This window comes from Notolepis coatsorum (genome assembly GCF_963971535.1).
Source record: "Notolepis coatsorum genome assembly, chromosome: 5".
NCBI classification, from domain to species: domain Eukaryota; kingdom Metazoa; phylum Chordata; class Actinopteri; order Aulopiformes; family Paralepididae; genus Notolepis; species Notolepis coatsorum.
In genome coordinates this window covers 126,041,129-126,058,441 of record NC_140169.1, presented here as the reverse complement: position 1 = coordinate 126,058,441, position 17,313 = coordinate 126,041,129, and the positions used below count along the sequence as shown (strand labels likewise).

General features: G+C 43.2%; 1 protein-coding gene across 1 annotated transcript in view; it reads right to left on the bottom strand.

Annotated features, from left to right (window-relative positions):
* ube2j1 (ubiquitin-conjugating enzyme E2, J1) overlaps window positions 1-17,313 on the bottom strand; it is an 88,127-nt gene that overhangs the window by 47,918 nt on the left and 22,896 nt on the right. The window contains exons 2-4 of the mRNA XM_084313890.1: window positions 3,846-3,919; window positions 2,050-2,181; window positions 1,396-1,480 (exon numbers count right to left, since the gene is read on the bottom strand). Of these exons, the coding sequence (XP_084170016.1) occupies window positions 1,396-1,480; window positions 2,050-2,181; window positions 3,846-3,919 (291 nt within the window). The remainder of the gene's footprint in view (window positions 1-1,395; window positions 1,481-2,049; window positions 2,182-3,845; window positions 3,920-17,313) is intronic.

Here is a 17,313-nt window from a genome sequence, read left to right as displayed (position 1 = left end):
TTTAATACTCTTATCAACATGAGAGTCAACAAATGCTTGCTTTATGCAGCCATTTAACACAAAAGGATGACCCTCATGCATTGCATTTGCATCATTTGCATCAAATTCAAAACAGAGTGATGCACAAAATAACTTAAAAGAAAATAATAATTTAAAACAATGAATAAAGTGTGCATGAAATAATAGGGGAAAGAAAACGTTAGGAACTTGTTACATTCACCCACACAAGGGCTGAGTAATCACACACCCCACTCTCTCTCACACACACTCCCAGCTCTTTCTCTCTTGCCCCTTCCTCATCTCTCTCACCCCCCTCTCTCTATATATCACACACACACACACACACACACACACACACACACACACACACACACACACACACACACACACACACACACACACACACACACACACACACACACACACACACACACACACACACACACACACACACACACACACACACACACACACACACACACACACACACACACACACACACACACACACACACACACACTCTTCAGGAACAAACATAGTATCAATGAGAGCATCAATAATACACCCGAGTGAAGTAGAGTAAAAAAAAAAAGTAAAAAAAGTTAAAAAATAAAATACAATTTTTTTTGAGTTAATCGTGAGTTTAAAAAAATGGTGGCGTTAATAGAATCGGGCGACAGCGTGTTAATACCACGTTAACTTTGACAGCCTTAATACTAACTCAAATGAGTTGAGGAGAACAGGGTGGATTAATAATGTGTACTAACTCAAATGAGTTGAGAGGAGAACAGGGTGGATTAATAATGTGTACTAATTTAAATGAGTTGAGAGGAGAACAGGGTGGATTAATAATGTGTACTAACTCAAATGAGTTGAAAGGAGAACAGGGTGGATTAATAATGATGTGTACTAACTTAAATGAGCTGAGAGGAGAACAGGGTGGATTAATAATGTGTACTAACTAAAAATGAGTTGGGAGGAGAATGGATTAATAATGTGTATTACTAACTAAAAAGAGTTGAGAGGAGAACAGGACAGATTAATAATGTGTACCAACTCAAAATGAGTTGAGAGGAGAACAGGATGGATTAACTCAAAAGAGTCGAGAGGAGTACAGGATGGATTAATAATGTCTATTATGAGTTGAGAGGAGAACAGGATGGACTAACTAATATTATATCCCCCATTTTTTACTCTTTCACTCTTATTATGGTATGGGAATGGAAATGACAGAAAATCTAGAAAAACTCTAAAAACAACAACACCCGAGTGGAAATTCATTTGCATGCCGACTTCATTTAAATTCAAGTGAATGAGAATAAATCCCTGGTTAGTTCCTGCTGGTGGGGATGCTAAATTTAGTCTAGAGGAGCTGGAACAGTAGGAGGTACATACTGCTCCAAGATGGCTGCCAGGTCTCCGGATGGTGGCCAGAGATGCTCAGACAAATCTTCTTCCCGACTTCAAACCTTCCATTAGGCTAAAACAAATAAATAAACAAACAAACAAAAATATTCAGTGTGATACCAAGCAGACTAACACGCTTACGTAAAACAGCTCAGAGTCAGAGAAAAATTTGCTTGTTGCCAAGGAGAAAAAAAACAAGTGAGAGCTTTCAAAGAGCAAGTAGAAACTTGCCAGCTAGAGAGAGAGAGAGAGAGAGAGAGAGAGAGAGAGAGAGAGAGAGAGAGAGAGAGAGAGAGAGAGAGAGAAAAAAGACATGGACATATCATGAAAAAAGTTTCTGTCAAAACTTTTCAGCATTTATCAATCTGTCACTATTGCTGGGTTTATCAGGTCGCCTGAATAAAAGAAGACGACAATCCAGTATTCTCACAAACCATTGCAAATTCATTTAGACAGTGCAGTGACAGGCCCGTCTTTGTTCTGACAACACTGTAGTAGCTACGCGTGACACGAATCGGAGAGCGCTCCAGGTAACGACACAGCGTCTATTCTCCACCCTTGTCGTCTTGGTGCCTTTTCGGCGTCACTTCATCTAGCGGAAATAATTGGAATGCGACTGAGTGGCGGCCGGCGTGCTCTTACAGTGAGGAGGATGATGCTGGGGGGCTTCATGGGGTACTCCGGGGGAAGCACGACCCTGCCGTGGTAAACCCCGCCGTCGAAATCGGAGTCCGGGGGCCCGCGCACGGAGAAGTGCCATTCAAACAGATTATCCTGCGGTTGGAGAGGGGAGACGTCAAGAGTGAAACACATGTAAACAAGGCGCGTTAACAAACACGAGGCGCGGTGACAGCGCGAGGCCATCAGGATCTGGCCCGGGCGACATCTTGTGTAAAGGAGGTGATGCATGCTCGGGCTGAACAATTAAATCACATTTTCTTCATTGTAATATGCAATATATCCAAACCGCAGGAGGTGCGATACTTATAGTACCAAATACCAATACCATTCTACATTCAGTGCCGTGGTGCTACAGAGATCTCCCGCGGCCTATAGGGAGGTGTAGTCTGACGTCACTTTGGACCGCCCGCGAGGTCCACCCATTTAGGGATTTATCATTGAGAAAATGGATTATCGGCTATTGTAACAATTCTGCCTCAAAGTCATGAACATTGGCAAGCTTTTCATTTTTGCACAAAATGAGTTCCCTTCTATCACTAACCTTATTGTTTAAGCATTTTGACGTAATTAAAAAAATTTGACGTAATTATTTTACGATTAATTGCGAATATTTTCATGTTGAGCTATAGATTGTGGATGAATACGCACCGAAAGGTACACCATGCAAATGTTCATGCTTTATTTGTTTTAAATTAGTCGATTTAGAAATGGGCAATGGGGAAATACATTGCGATTTCAAGCGAGGTGGACCGGCCGGAAACAACAATGACGTAACCACTACACCTCCCAGATTAGATGCCATTCTACAGACTTAAGACAAACATTTGTTTGGTACAGATCCCTGCAAAGAAAAATCACACCATGATAATTTTAACATGTTTTTCAATGTAAATGAGAATATTACCTCTTAACATGAATGAAACGCATGGGGGGGAATCCTGCTTCCTCATTTTACGTCTCAGGCATGTAACTCGATTCGATCGGATTCATTGTGGACCATCAGAACAGCGTGGAATCGGTGTTTCGACCACGCAGTGTTGGATCAATAAACGCAATCGATATTTGGAATGGCGATCAGGAATTGGAATAATCTTTTTGGAGAACATCTGATCTGAGGTAAGGAATCTATTTTTACCAGTCTTGGGATAATCAGAGCGTTTTTCAGAGAGATATCAACGTGGGCCCTTATGTGTGTGTGTGTGCGTGTGTGTGTGTGCTGATCAGGAAATGGAATCGATTTTTCAGCCCGCTTCTATAGTGTGCATAAGTACACATATACTATCGATAATCTAGCGTTTATTTGAAAACGATTCATAAATGGGCCGAAAGATTACAACGTTTTTTTGTGTATTCCAGTATATTCCAGTAAAGGGCGTTTATCACAGAATCTTCTGAAATGTTCTGGAACTTTCAGAAAACGAGCGTTTTTCAAAATGGTATAAAATGGAAATTAACCGATTAAAAAACAATCAGTTTCGACAATGTTGACTGCAAACAAGTCATTGATAAGCGACGGCCATATTATACGCATAGCCATAATTTAAGATATAGTTTATGCGTTCGCAAATATGAAAGCTCTATCATTGAAGTGGGTGGTGGCACGCAACAGGGTTCCAGGGCACCGGACCCGTGGCACGGAAAGTGTTAATATTGCGATTCGCGAATCATATCGCAATTGCAATAGTCAAAAATGATATATATATTTCCCCCCCACATGGTTCAGCCTTAGTACAAAGGGGTGGGACTAACTAACTGACCTCCAGTGGCTGGGCGTGGTAGTGCTCTGTGGGATCCCGCAGTTCAGCAGCTTCCTTCATCAGCCTTTTCACCGCTAGGCACCAACAAGAGAGGAAGAAACAAACATGGAGGTCAGTGTCCACAATGTCAAAACAGCCGACGGCCTCCTCGTGCTCATTGCAGATGACATCTACAGTGTTTGCAGTTCATCTCCACCCATACAGCCCCCCCCCCCCCCCTGCTTCAACCACAACGTCTCTGTGCATCATTCCCATCTGTAGCCAAGACTCCTGATTTGAGATGTGGAGGGATGGAGATTTACTGCTGACCACCGTGAAGGGAGGGAGAGAGAGAGAGAAAGAGAGTCAGCAAAACTCTCACTGATGGTAATCTGAGGCACAGTAAAGTCTGCTATTGGGATGATCCTTTAATGGGCCCAACCTACAGTAGCATCTGACTGTGTAGCCCCTGCCCCTGCCACACTACTGGTTTCAATATTAATTGAATTGAAGATCATTTCTAATGAGCTCTTGACAAAAAGGCAGTATGTGACAGCTAATAATGCCAATGTATTTTAATGCTGCAAATGGTTTCTTTACATGTGTGGTGTATTAAACTGTACAGAATCAGCAGTGCCAGTTCTGGTGGGATCTGAACACGAGTGCATACTAGCCTACCTACCTACCTACCCGTTATTGCTTACTACTACAAACAGAACAATTCCAGAGAAGCTTTTAAAATCAAGTCGCTTAAATTAAACAATGACTGCAGAAACTCATTTCAAGAGTACCATCAACAGGCTATTAAGAGAATAAGGCTTGAACATAGCAGGCGCCCCACAGAGTCGAGTTAGTGAACTCATAACACAGACTAGAGGGGAGTAGAGCAATAAACACGTTTTTACGTCGAGGTTAAGGGGTTAACTGCTACCCATGGCGGCGTTGGAAGCCACAGCATGTGGGAGTGATGTGGCCCTCTTACATCAGGCGCCAGAAACATCTGCCGGCATTAACCTCTATGAGATCACATCAGCCGAGCCTGACAACATGCCCAGGCCTGTAGAGGTAATCTGAGGAGGGAGGGGCTGGGCTGGGCTCTTACACAAGGACTGATGATGATGATGATGACCGGAGGTCAGGTCGCGCTCCCAGTCGCTTTAATGCCGCCCCTCACAGTAAAGGACACGAGGAGAGTCACGCAAGGACGTGCCTTGATGTAACTCACTACCTACAGCCTTCCAGCGCCTGCTGCCGGGCACTGGACTGGGGGAGGACTGGGGGGGGTGGGGGGCAGGGAGTCGCAGCATATAATGCAACTCCAGGAGAGAGCGTTGGGTTGAAACCTACAGTATCTAGTCCAGCCCATCATCATCATCCTTACAAGGTCATTACTGGCCTCATCAATAGGGTTGGGTATCGAAATCAGATACCTTTATGGTATCAATTGAATTGAAATTGAACACTGTGTGTCATTCAATACCAGATTTCGATACCTAAGTAGTTCATCTCATCAGTGTCAGTGAGACCATCATGTTTGTTCCAAGATATAACGTTTCTTCTCTTTAACCACAATTCTAAACTATCCAAAATACTATATTCTGTTTCATGCCAAGGAAAATATAACAATTCATGTTTATCACACCTTGTTTGGAGGTGGGTTGCGGTGTATGAATGTCCGTTCTATATGCCGCAAACTATCATTAATTTGATCTCCGAGAGACAGCCCCTTCTCAATCTAGCACCAATCCTCCTCACACACAGAGAGAGAGGGTGTGTGTGCAGGGAGCGAAATTAACTTTTTGACTCACCGGCCAGTGGCGGGTAGATGGGAAGAATCTACCCGCCAAGCATATTTCTTACCTGCCAACTTTTTTTTGATAAAAAAAAAAATTATTATTTTATATAATTTTTTTTTAATAAAATATATATATTATATAATCATACTTGTGATTGTGTTATCTGCGAGACATCGCCACCTCGCTGTCTGCAAACAGCTCCACTGTCTGTGTGTATACTCGAGTGGCCTCCAGCTCCAGCAAGGATTCTCCGGTGCTGCAGCTGGACCCTAAACGCTACATTCAGCATGCAAAAGGATTCTCCTGAGCTACAGCTGGACCCTATTCAGCAGCGATGTAAGCCAGGGACTCGAATACGCATGTTGTTGTAGGACATTGATGTCAGGAGCTTTCTGTAGCTACTGCTGGATGGCGTTGGGAGTGGGACAACGCCTCAGTGAACTATTTAGTTTACTGCGACATTTCGTAGTGACTAGTGAGCTACCTAGTCAACGGAGGTATTATGCACTGGACTATTGCTGGAGCATTTGTTTATGTCGGGAGCTATCCGTAGCTAGCCGGCTGGATAACGTTACACAATGCCTCATGTATTAAACTAAGTGAATGACTGGGTCATTTTGTAACGGTAGCTAACGTTATCTCACGGAGGTCCCTCTGACTAGACTAATGTCACGGTGACTGTCTGAGGCAATAGCCTCTGTTTACATGCAGGCATACAGAAACAGGTGGGGAGTATAGGAGCAGCATCAGCAGCAGCAGTGCGCGGTGCGCTGCATGTCTGTGCTGAGACAGCGAGTGAGAACTCCGCTAAAGAATTGGATCATGACTATTTGATTGCCCGCCACACGGCGGTCAGACCTCTCAGTGGGAGGCGCCAAACGTAAAAACTGAGCGCAAATGGCGGGTGGCGCTCTCTAGTTTCGGTCCCTGTGTGTGGGTGTGTGCGTGCGTTTTCACCACACTATGAGCAGGGAGCGAAATTAACTTTTTGACTCACCGGCCAGTGGCGGGTAGATGGGAAGAATCTACCCGCCAAGCATATTTCTTACCTGCCAAATTTTTTTTGATTAAAAAAATATATATATATATATTTTATATAATTTTTTTTTAAATAAAATATATATTATATAATCATACTTGTAGTTGTATTATCTGCGAGACATCGCCACCACGCAATAAGTCAAAATGCTCGCTATCTGCAAACAGCTCCACTGTCTGTGTGTATACTTGAGTAGCCTCCAGCTCCAGCAAGGATTCTCCGGCGTTGCAGCTAGACCCTATATTCAGCTAGACCCTACATTCAGCATGCAAGGATTCTCCGGCGCTGCAGCTGGACCCTATTGGTATAATGTTACGGTTCTTTGGTCAAATCACATTCAACATGCCCTCAGCTAGAATACGCATTGAATCAATGTTATAAGACATCGATATCAGGAGCTATCTGTAGTTACTGCTAGCCCGCTAGATAACGTTAAGACAATTTAGTTTACTGGGACATATAGATCTAACGTGAGCTAGCTAACGTGGGCTAGCTAACGTGAGCTAGCTAACGAGGGAACGGAGGTATTATGCACTCGAGTCGACTATTGCTGGAGCATTTGTTGATATCAGCAGCCATCAGTAGCTAGCCAGCTAGATACCGTTAGACAATGCCTCGTCATGTATTAAACTAAAAGTGAATAGTTGACTGGGTCATTGTTTAAACAGTAACGGTAGCTCATGGAGGTCCGCTCTACACTAGAGCAGACTGCCTCTGTGTTGATACGAGCAGAAGCCAATAGTATCCCGCTGCAGGGCTGGGCGGATATGACTCATTGCCACGTTTTTTTTCAAAATAAGAGTATCATACGAACCGAATGTTGCTAACTGCCGGAGCCATCGATATTATGACTGGAGCTGCGCTTGCGGCGGAAATGAGACCCGCACAGATTTTCAAAATAAGAGTATCGTTATGAACTTGATTGATTGATTACACGCCACACGGCGGGCAGACCTCTCAGTGGGAGGCGCCAAATGTAAAAACTGAGGCCAATGGCGGGTGGCGGGCTCTAAATTCGCTCCCTGACTATGAGGCTATGCTAAATTACAGGTAATCTCAGTGTTGTGCATGGGCTGAACAAACATCCGTCCCTTTGCCTAAGTTATATTTTGGGAAGGGGTGAACTTGGGAGTTTTGAATAAAATTCTGCATGCAAAAAAAAGTTCTGCACGTGCCTTCCGTTGGTGGTTAACACTTTCAGTGCCACGGACGACATATCTCGTTTTATTAAGCCCCCAACTGAGTGCCCACAACGACAAATATCGTTTTATTAGCGATCTGAAATCATATTTCATCAACCGAGTCTCCCGTTGGTACAGCAGCCCCTACAGGAGCTCAGAATGGAAAAAAAGCGCCCCCTATCGTCTATCCCTGTGTAACTGCAGGTCAGTCGCTTAGACTGATCTGGGATCTGTAGATATGTAGGGGTGGAGCCAGCTGGTTCCTTGTGCTGGTAAACTGTCTGCTCAAGAGGGATCTGCTCGCGGCACGGGAATCAGCCTGGAATATATATTTACAGCAGCCAATACTCAATCAATAAGCGTGATCGATATTTGGAATGGCGATCAGGAATTGGAATGATCTTTTTGGAGAACATCTGATCTGAGGTAAGGAATCTATTTTAACAGTCTTGGGATAATCAGAGTTGTATTCGCTGAGATCTCAGCGTTTGCCCTATGTGTGATGTGTCTGTTTGTGCGCGAGATCGCTGATGAGGAAATAAGAGAATCGATTTTTCAGATCGCCCCATAGCGTGCATACGTACACATATACTATCGATAATCTAGCGTTTATTTGAAAACGATTAATAAATAGGCCGAAAAATTACGTTTGTGTATTCTAGAATATTCCAGTAAATGTCTTTTTATCATGGAATCTTTATATTTTCCTTGAAAACTAGGGCTTTTCAAAATGCTATAAAACGAAAATGAACTGATAAAAAAACAATCCGCTTCAACAATGTTGACTGGAAAACGAGTCATTGATAAGCGACGGGCAGATTAGACACATAGCCATAATTTAAAACATAGATTAGGCGTTTTTAACGCTAACATTGAAGTGGATGGTGGGCATTCAACCGGTAAATCAAGGTTAAGCAAGGGCTCTGAAAGTGTTAACGTACCGTTGCATTCGTTCGGTACACAGCACATACTGAATCAAAGGTCCAGTACTGAAAGGGTTCAGTACGGATACGTGTACAGTTACACCCCTATCCAAAATGTGAACGATTGGCTCACAGCACACCACGCAACGCACATAACTCAGCAAAGTAAGGTAAAAAAAAGTTGTTTTGGTATCGGTATCGAATCCCAGGTATCGCTACTGGCACCGGAATCTAAATAATTTTAACCCTTTCACTACCACACTACCAAATGGTTAACCCTTTCACGGCGACAATACAGAAGGTTAACCTTTTCACTGCCACATGACAAAGGGTTAACCCTTTCACTACCACACCACAGAAGGTTAACCCTTTCACTACCACACCGTGTGGTAGTGAAAGGGTTAACCTTCTGTAGTGTGGTAGTGAAAGGGTTAAACAATACCCAGTCCCACTGTAGTCGTCAACGGGTGTTGATGTCATAGTGTTAAAATCCCCTGGGAACAGTTGAATAGTGAGTGATAATCAACTACCTCTCTAACTTGTCTTGTTAAACTGACACAGCAATCTAGCAGCCTGGTGGAAGCGGAACAGGCTGGAGCCAAAAGAGTGAAAGAAGGGGAACAGAGAGATATTCACTACAAACTGGAATCCGATTGAGGGAGAGGGAACAAGGCTGTGAAATGGACACAAGGGGGGGGGGGGGGGGGTGTAGAGAGAGAGAGAGAATAATAGGAATGGAAGGCACGGCGAGCCCCAGTGTCTGCAGGCAGGGAGATGCTGTGAGGCAAGACAGTGGAGCAGAGAGGGGCTGACACTCAGGACACGTGTTCTACAGCCTCCAGACAGGACGAGGGTCTGTCTGCTGAGTGTGTGAGAGAGTGAGTGAGTGAGTGAGTGAGTGAGTGAGTGAGTGAGTGAGTGAGTGAGTGAGTGAGTGAGTGAGTGAGTGAGTGAGTGAGTGTGCCTTGGTTTGTTTGTATTCCGTTTGTGTGTGTCTCTGGGTGTTTATTTGTATACTGTGGTGTGTGTGTGTGTGTGTGTGTGTGTGTGTGTGTGTGTGTGTGTGTGTGAGTGAGAGAAAGAGTTTAGAGAAATGAGGTGATGCAGTAAAGCTTCATTCTTTAGGCTACTGGGTGCATCTTGGACCAAGAGTGATTCACAAACATCTTGTGAGTTTAGAAGACTGCAAAGTTTATTCAGGGGTTGAACACATTTACCTATCTCAGGCTCTGCCCTATTTTCCTGATCCTCCAATCACAACTGTTGCTTCCCTCAGACAAACTGACAATCAAAGTTTGTCTGAGGGAAGCAACAGTTTGTGATTGGAGGATCAAGAAAAGAGGGCTGGGCTTGAGATAGGTCAATAATAGCTTACAGGGTGTCCAAACTAAGACAGACTTTGAGATCAGGGAACAAACTTAACTTTTTGACTTACCAGCCATTTGGCTGGTAGATTTTAAAAACTACCAGCCAGGCAGATTTTTTACCAGCCAAAAATTTTAAATAGCTTTTTAGTATATCGCCATGTGTTATTATTACTATATAATACTCTCATATGCTATTTTCAATTAATATCATAAACAACATAAGGAATATTAGCATAATTTTGAGTGGACTGAAGGAATGAGTCAGCGTTAATAGTTTTAAATGCAAATCATTTATTGAAACATAGAAGTGGGGTCGGGGACACACACACTGTTTCAACTCACCACCCCCGCATCATATTGTAGTCTAGTCTGTCTTCAAACTTCCACTCCTCTCGAAACCTTTTTATATTTGAATATCAACATTATCTGTGCATCCTCAGTAATCCTCAGTTTACTACAATATACTCCTCTCCTGAGTCCTGACTAGTGACTTCATCGTCTTTCCAAACGCACGCACACACACAGAGAAAGGGAGAGTGCCCCCCCCCCCCCCCCCCCCCATTTCCCTTTCCCCAGTCCACACTGTCTGCTTTTCTCTATGGCTCTGCCGCTGATCAGGATTAGCTTGTTAGCTTACGCTAACATAACGTTCATTTCGGGCGATGTGGGCATAAAGGAATGGCGACGATGCAATGCATGTTAGATGCATTTGACCCGTTGTGAGAAGAAGAAAAAACCACAAACTTATTTCGGCTCGCAAAATAGGCGCACTGCTGTGTAGCTCTGCTCTCAGGGAACAAACTTAACTTTTTGACTTACCAGCCATTTGGCTGGTAGATTTTAAAAACTACCAGCCAGGCAGATTTTTTACCAGCCATTGGCGGTTGGCTGGTACTTATTTTGTTCCCTGTTTGAGATCCTTAGAATCATCTTTTACGATGGACATGGGCCAATCCAATCCAATCTCAACCATATTTGACAGAGAATCCAACAATGTAGCCTATTTTATTGTGAAACTACCCAATTCCATAGCAACACCATGACTTAAATTTGTTTTCGTATTTTCTGATATGATAGGTATACTATCCAATCCATCCAATTTTCTTTTACGTGTGTAAGTGTGTGTGCGGCCCTGGTCAACAACAACAACAACAACAACACAGCATAGTCATACTACACATTTTGGAAGCCTGTCAGTTGGATTAAATGGCTAAGCTTCAACAGAAACAGCAACTACAACAAAGCCTGCCCCAGAGGAGCCAGCCAGGAGCCAACAATTAAATAACAAGGTAGACAGCTTAAACCAAGCAGAGAACCGGTAGGTGTATTATCTGTGAGTGTGTGTCTGTGTGTGCGTGTGTAAATAATTGATTAAAATGTGCATGTGCATACGGTCTATACACAACTCTGATAGGGCTGTCCAATTACCTACCATTCTTTGGGCTTGGAACCAGTAGTTATCAGCCTATAATCTGTATACTTCAATGTGGCAGGGGAAATGAGAGATATGTGGTAGATAGCTTTTCTAAAATGTCCTTGTCTGAGAAGAACTGATTTTCAAAATGAATGTTGGATTATTATTTGTATAAAAAAGACTGAAGCTGATGTAGGCTACGTTTGGTAGTGGTAAAAGAGAAGCAACCAAAATAAACTAAGTCTCAAAGGTATAAAAGGTCACAAAAATTACAATTATATCAATGCATTATAAATCCAATATATCAGTGCATCATAGACTGATGTGTGGCTGATGCGTGTGGCTGATATGTGGCTGATGTGTGGCTGGCAGCCTCTGGGAGACACAGCGACAGCACTGTGGGGCACGACTGCCCCGGCAGGCCTTCACACGTGCCTGCAGAGCAGCACTCGCTTCTTATCGTGCCCTGTGTGGTTCCTGTATAGTATAGTTTAGAAATAGCAAGTATAGCATAAGGATATAAGGAGTAAAAACTGTATATTGTATAGTAGTGTACATACGTAGGACCCAGTGCCTTAATTCATAGCTAACATTGTATTGCATTATCTCAGGACTTTAGCATGTCTATTTTTAATAATATAATAATGCAGGACCTGTTCAGAGGTCTTTAATTGGCATGCAATTATCCTCAATGTTAGCGGTTAGCACACAAGGTTAGCACACACACACACCGGAACACACACGCATGCAGTTTTTTGTAGGATCGCCGATGCGATTAGTCTCTGCGCTTAACCCATCCCGTCGTCCTTCCCCCCAAGGGCAGCCGGGAGGCTAGGGGTGCACCGATGTATCGGTCGGGTATCGTATCGGCCGATAAGTGCCTTGTTGACTGCAATCGGCCGATAACATCGAATGTGCCGATGGCAGTAGCCGATAAATATCCATCAATTTGTGTAGCGTCAAAAGAAAAAAAAGTTCACTCGCGACCTGCACAACGCCGTCCCCAGTCCCCCCCCCCACACACACAGACACACAAGCTACTGCATCAAAGTTACTACTTATGATTAACAAGGCATTCGTTTTGTGGCATTAACGTTATATAGTTAGTGTTACACGTTCAATAACATCAGCATATTATTTACCCGAACGTAGCAAGCGTTCATACTAGCTCAGTTCCTTCCGTTGCTCACAGAGCCCTGAGTTTTACCCATTCTGCAATCTGTTAATAACGTTTTCAATCAGACACATGTATAGAAAGGCTTCGTTTTATTATAACATTAGTTGCAGTAAAATCATTATGCCTCATTGAAGTCATCCTGCGGAGCTAAAAGCTAAACGTCAGCCGCGCCGCCATTGTTGTTGTTGTAGAAAAGCTCTCGTCAAAATCAATGGCGGACAAAAGCCGAAGTAAAAAAATGTATACGCGCTTGCCGATTGGTGGTAACAGCAGAGGCGGGTGCAAGCGGTGTGTGATGTAATTGGCAGAATCGACTGTCAATCAAAATTTCATTGGTTGAGACTAGGGCTGACCTTCGAAGCTTTTTTTGGCAATCGAAGCTTCGGGGCCGAGCTTCGATTTTAATTCGAAGCTTCAAAAAAAAATTAAAAAAAAATAAAAAAAAATAAACACATTTTTTTTTTTATATTTTTTTTTTTTATTTTTTTTATCTTATGTTGTGGGACTTGTACAGCACTTTCGTAAACTTTGTTGTTTTTAAATGTGCTCTATAAATAAAGTGGGTTGGATTAATTAATTAAGTAGCCCCTTTCGTGACTGTGACGCATCCAACAAGGTTTCACTCGGCTGTGTGATTTAATTCAAGGTGGATCGCTGTTGTCGTTTGAACTTCAGATTTCATGGGAACTACCAATCCCCCAAATCAAGAATGTTTAAGATGAATGAAGTAAGATTTTGATTATTTGAAATATGGCCTGTGTAGACTAAACTATGCACAGAATTATGTCAGTCTACAAGGTCCGGATTCTACATGGTCCGGCAATGTAGACCTTGTAGACTCCACTACAGACCAATTATCAGTGAATGTTCATGCATTTTTAAGAAGGGCAACTTCCACAAAAAAACAAAGAACTCACCAAAACATCTCAGTAGCACCTTATCTAAATGTTATATTTCATATATGGAGATTCATATTTATTTATGTATTGCATGCATTTCTACATTTTATTTCCTATTTTGTTTATTCATCCCAGTATCTTTCTTTCTTATGTGTGGAATTCTACAAGGCGCGCCCACACACACACACACACACACACACACACACACTTACATTTAGTCATTTAGCTGACGCTTTTATCCAAAGCGACTTACAAGTTCTGTACGACAAGACAGCAAGAAGGGTACAACTCTATCAGCTGAGTAACAATGTTCATCAAGTGTTGCGTGTTACAGTGTAGGTTAGTTTATTAGGACAAGTGCATGACAGTAAGGTTAGTCACGGTTAGATTTTTTTTTTTTTTTTTTTTTTATCATTTCAGATAATGGTTGAAGAAGTGAGTCTTTAGTCGACGGCGAAAGATTGGACGGGATTCGGCTGTCCTAACTGGGATGGGTAGTTCACACACACACACAAATCGAAGTAAAAAAAAATAATTGAATTTTTTTTTTGAATTCTTTTTTTTTTATTTTTTTTTTATTTTTTTTACTTCGATTTTTTTTTTATGTTCGAAGCTTGTGCCATCGAACGAAGCTTCGAAGCTTCGAAGTATTTAAGACAGCCCTAGTTGAGACAATAGTATCTAGCTAGACCATGCTGGGAGAACTAGTATCTAGCTGCAGCCCTGCAGAACATACTGGGAGAGAGATAGTGCTATTTCTTGATGTTTCCTTTTTTTAAGTAAGTAAAGAGGCCTATGTTCATATCGGTGAGCACAATTTGTAACACAAATATACAGTAGTTTCATAAAAAAGAAAAAAAATTACAAAAAATAATAATAATATTGCCACAAATATCGGTATCGGCCGATTGTGTTAGTTGAACAATTGGTATCGGTATCGGTGGCAAATTTTCATATTGGTGCATCCCTACGGGAGGCGTCTATGCCAAACGCAACGCAGTTCGGTTTCCGGGTTCCTCTGATTGGCCGCGACGCCCACGTGACCCGCGCTAGCACGCCCCCCTTATCCACCGCTGCAGCTCGCCTGTGTGTTGACGCGCGCGGCGCGCTGACTGAGAAAGTAAACATTACAGTTCTACTTTATAAAATGCTAATTGTAAATATGTTTAAGTCCACTCCACATTACAGTTGATGCATGATGCTGCTGAGGCGGTCGTTTCTTGACTGGCGTTAAGCTAGCTGATAACTGCATAAGCAGCATATTAAGATGACTGCGTTTCTTAACTCAGAGTGGCGGCGCGACACAGCGTTAGTGATCTGTTGTTGTGCATGTTTTTCCATTGGGTTTATCTTATCGGGGGGGAAACCCTTGCGAGCACGTGGAGAACATGCAAACTCCACACAGAAAGGCCTGGGAGATACCCCACCTGGGTACCTGGCAACGCGGAAACCTGGTCCCCAAGCGGGAATCGAACCCTGGACCTTCTTGCTGTGAGGCGACAGTGTTAACCCACCGTGCCGCCTCTCTATTTTATCATGCTTATTTTATGTCTATTTTATTACCTGTTACTGTTAGTGTTTATTATGTCCATTTTATTATTTAGTATTATTGCACAATCAAAGCGGGCATGGCCACCCGCATTTGCCCTGGTATGTATGTGACAAATAAACCTCTTGAATCTTATCGCCCAGCAGCGACCAATGAGGCATTTTAGACCCAACACCGGAGCTGTGCGGGGGAGGACCGCCTGCACAGGAAACCTCTGTGTTGATCGTGGACCGACAGGAGGAACAGGCTGCTCCTCCAAAAATAATGTGGGAGGACAGAAAGAACAGCAAGAGGCAGAGGCGGAGGAGAGGGACATTCTAAGATAGAAACAGAGACCAAGATACAGACAGAGATAGAGGCCAAGAGAGAGAAAGAAACGGACCAAGAGAGAAAGAAACAGACCAAAAGAGAGACAGAGACAGACCAAGAGAGAGAAAGAAACAGTGAGACCAAGAGAGAGACAGAGACCAAGAGAGAGACAGAGACCAAGAGAGAGACAGAGACCAAGATAGAGACAGAGACCAAGAGAGAGACAGAGACCAAGAGAGAGCCAGAGAGAGAGTGTTGTGGTCGTGGTATTCACTGACCTTTGGGAAGTATTTTGACATGTACATGGGTACCTTAGTGGTGTAGTGTATCTTGTAGACCAGGCCAATTGCAAGTTGCTGTACTCTGTCGTCTATTCTAAGCCATCCTAGGTTGTCAAAGTGGGCAGGGGTGAGGTGGCTTTTAGGAGGCAGATGAGAAGACAAGAGTTGGTGTTCCTCCAGTCTGAGGCGGACGACAACAGTTTCAGGCTGGGTTTCTGTCTGTTCCCGGGCAGCTTGCCCAGCCAAAGAAACAACTACACTGACCCACTGATGGACTAAAGACTAATGCCCCCCTAGACTTTTGCATATCTGTATTTTGCACAATTCTTTGCAGATGGATAAATAGTTGTGGAACCAAATATGTGTATAAAATATGTGTATTGTATAAACAATGAGAAGAACTCCCACACACTGTCTCCCTCACTGCTGAAATATGTATGAAATCACAACATCCAACAGGCATGATATACCGTACCTGATGTGATTTCATAAATATTTCAGTAGTAAGCGAGACAGTGTGCCGGAGTTGCAACCCGTCATAATATAAGAAAAAATTGCAAAGAGTGTTCTTGTGAATCTAAAAACTTTGCATTCAAATATCTTAATTGAAAATGTGATCAGGTAAGTAAGGGTCGTCATTAACACTTTGAGTGCCAGCCACGAGAAATCGTTAGTTCACGCCATGCGTTGAGTGCCAAGCGACGAGAAATCTCGTTTTTAATCGTTATTTTTTTTATTATCGATTTCCATTCATTTTTCATCAATCTAGCCCAGGGGTCTCAAACTCGCGGCCCGCGGGATGATATTTTGCGGCCCCCTACTTGACATCAAAGTTTAGTGTTAGTGCGGCCCGCGCGCAACTTGTTGCCGAGTCGTTGCGCGAGTTAGAAGTTTTATTTATTTGATCACTTGTAGGCTATCATAGCGCAGGCTCATGACAGCAACGTTACGTTAGTGACTTGGTTGAAACGTGATTCCGGAGTGATATCAAGTAAAGTGGAAGGCAAATGCATCCTCGCTATCTCCTCTGCGAGCAGTGCTCTGCATGTCTGCTGACTGCTGCACTGCCACTGTCTGTCTGTGTACGGGTCTGGTCCAATCACATTCAGCGTCCCGTCAGAGTTTCTCCCCCCCACCCACAGTCTGCAAATCAGAGGCAGAGTAGGGCGGGTCTTCACGGAATGCGTGTCGTCTCTTTCAGTCCGAGTCAGAGCAGACAGCGCATCTATAGTAGCCTCGCTCCCAGTTTTTGTTAAACGGAGTGCGTTGCGGTGGCGATTGAATGGAACTCGGTTGACTCAGATCATCTTTAGCCTCGTAGGCATTTTTATTTCTCAGGCGGGGTGGCGAAATGCGGTTGTGGTGTCGCTATATATATATATCAACAACAATCAATAACAAATAATAGACCGGAACAGGAATGCGAAGGAGACGTCAGTGACGTCACGTACTGGACATACTACATCGCCCTCTGTAGAACACAAAAGTAAGGGCGCACATAATAATAATAATAATAATAATAAATTTAACAGAAGAACTAAGAACCACACAAAT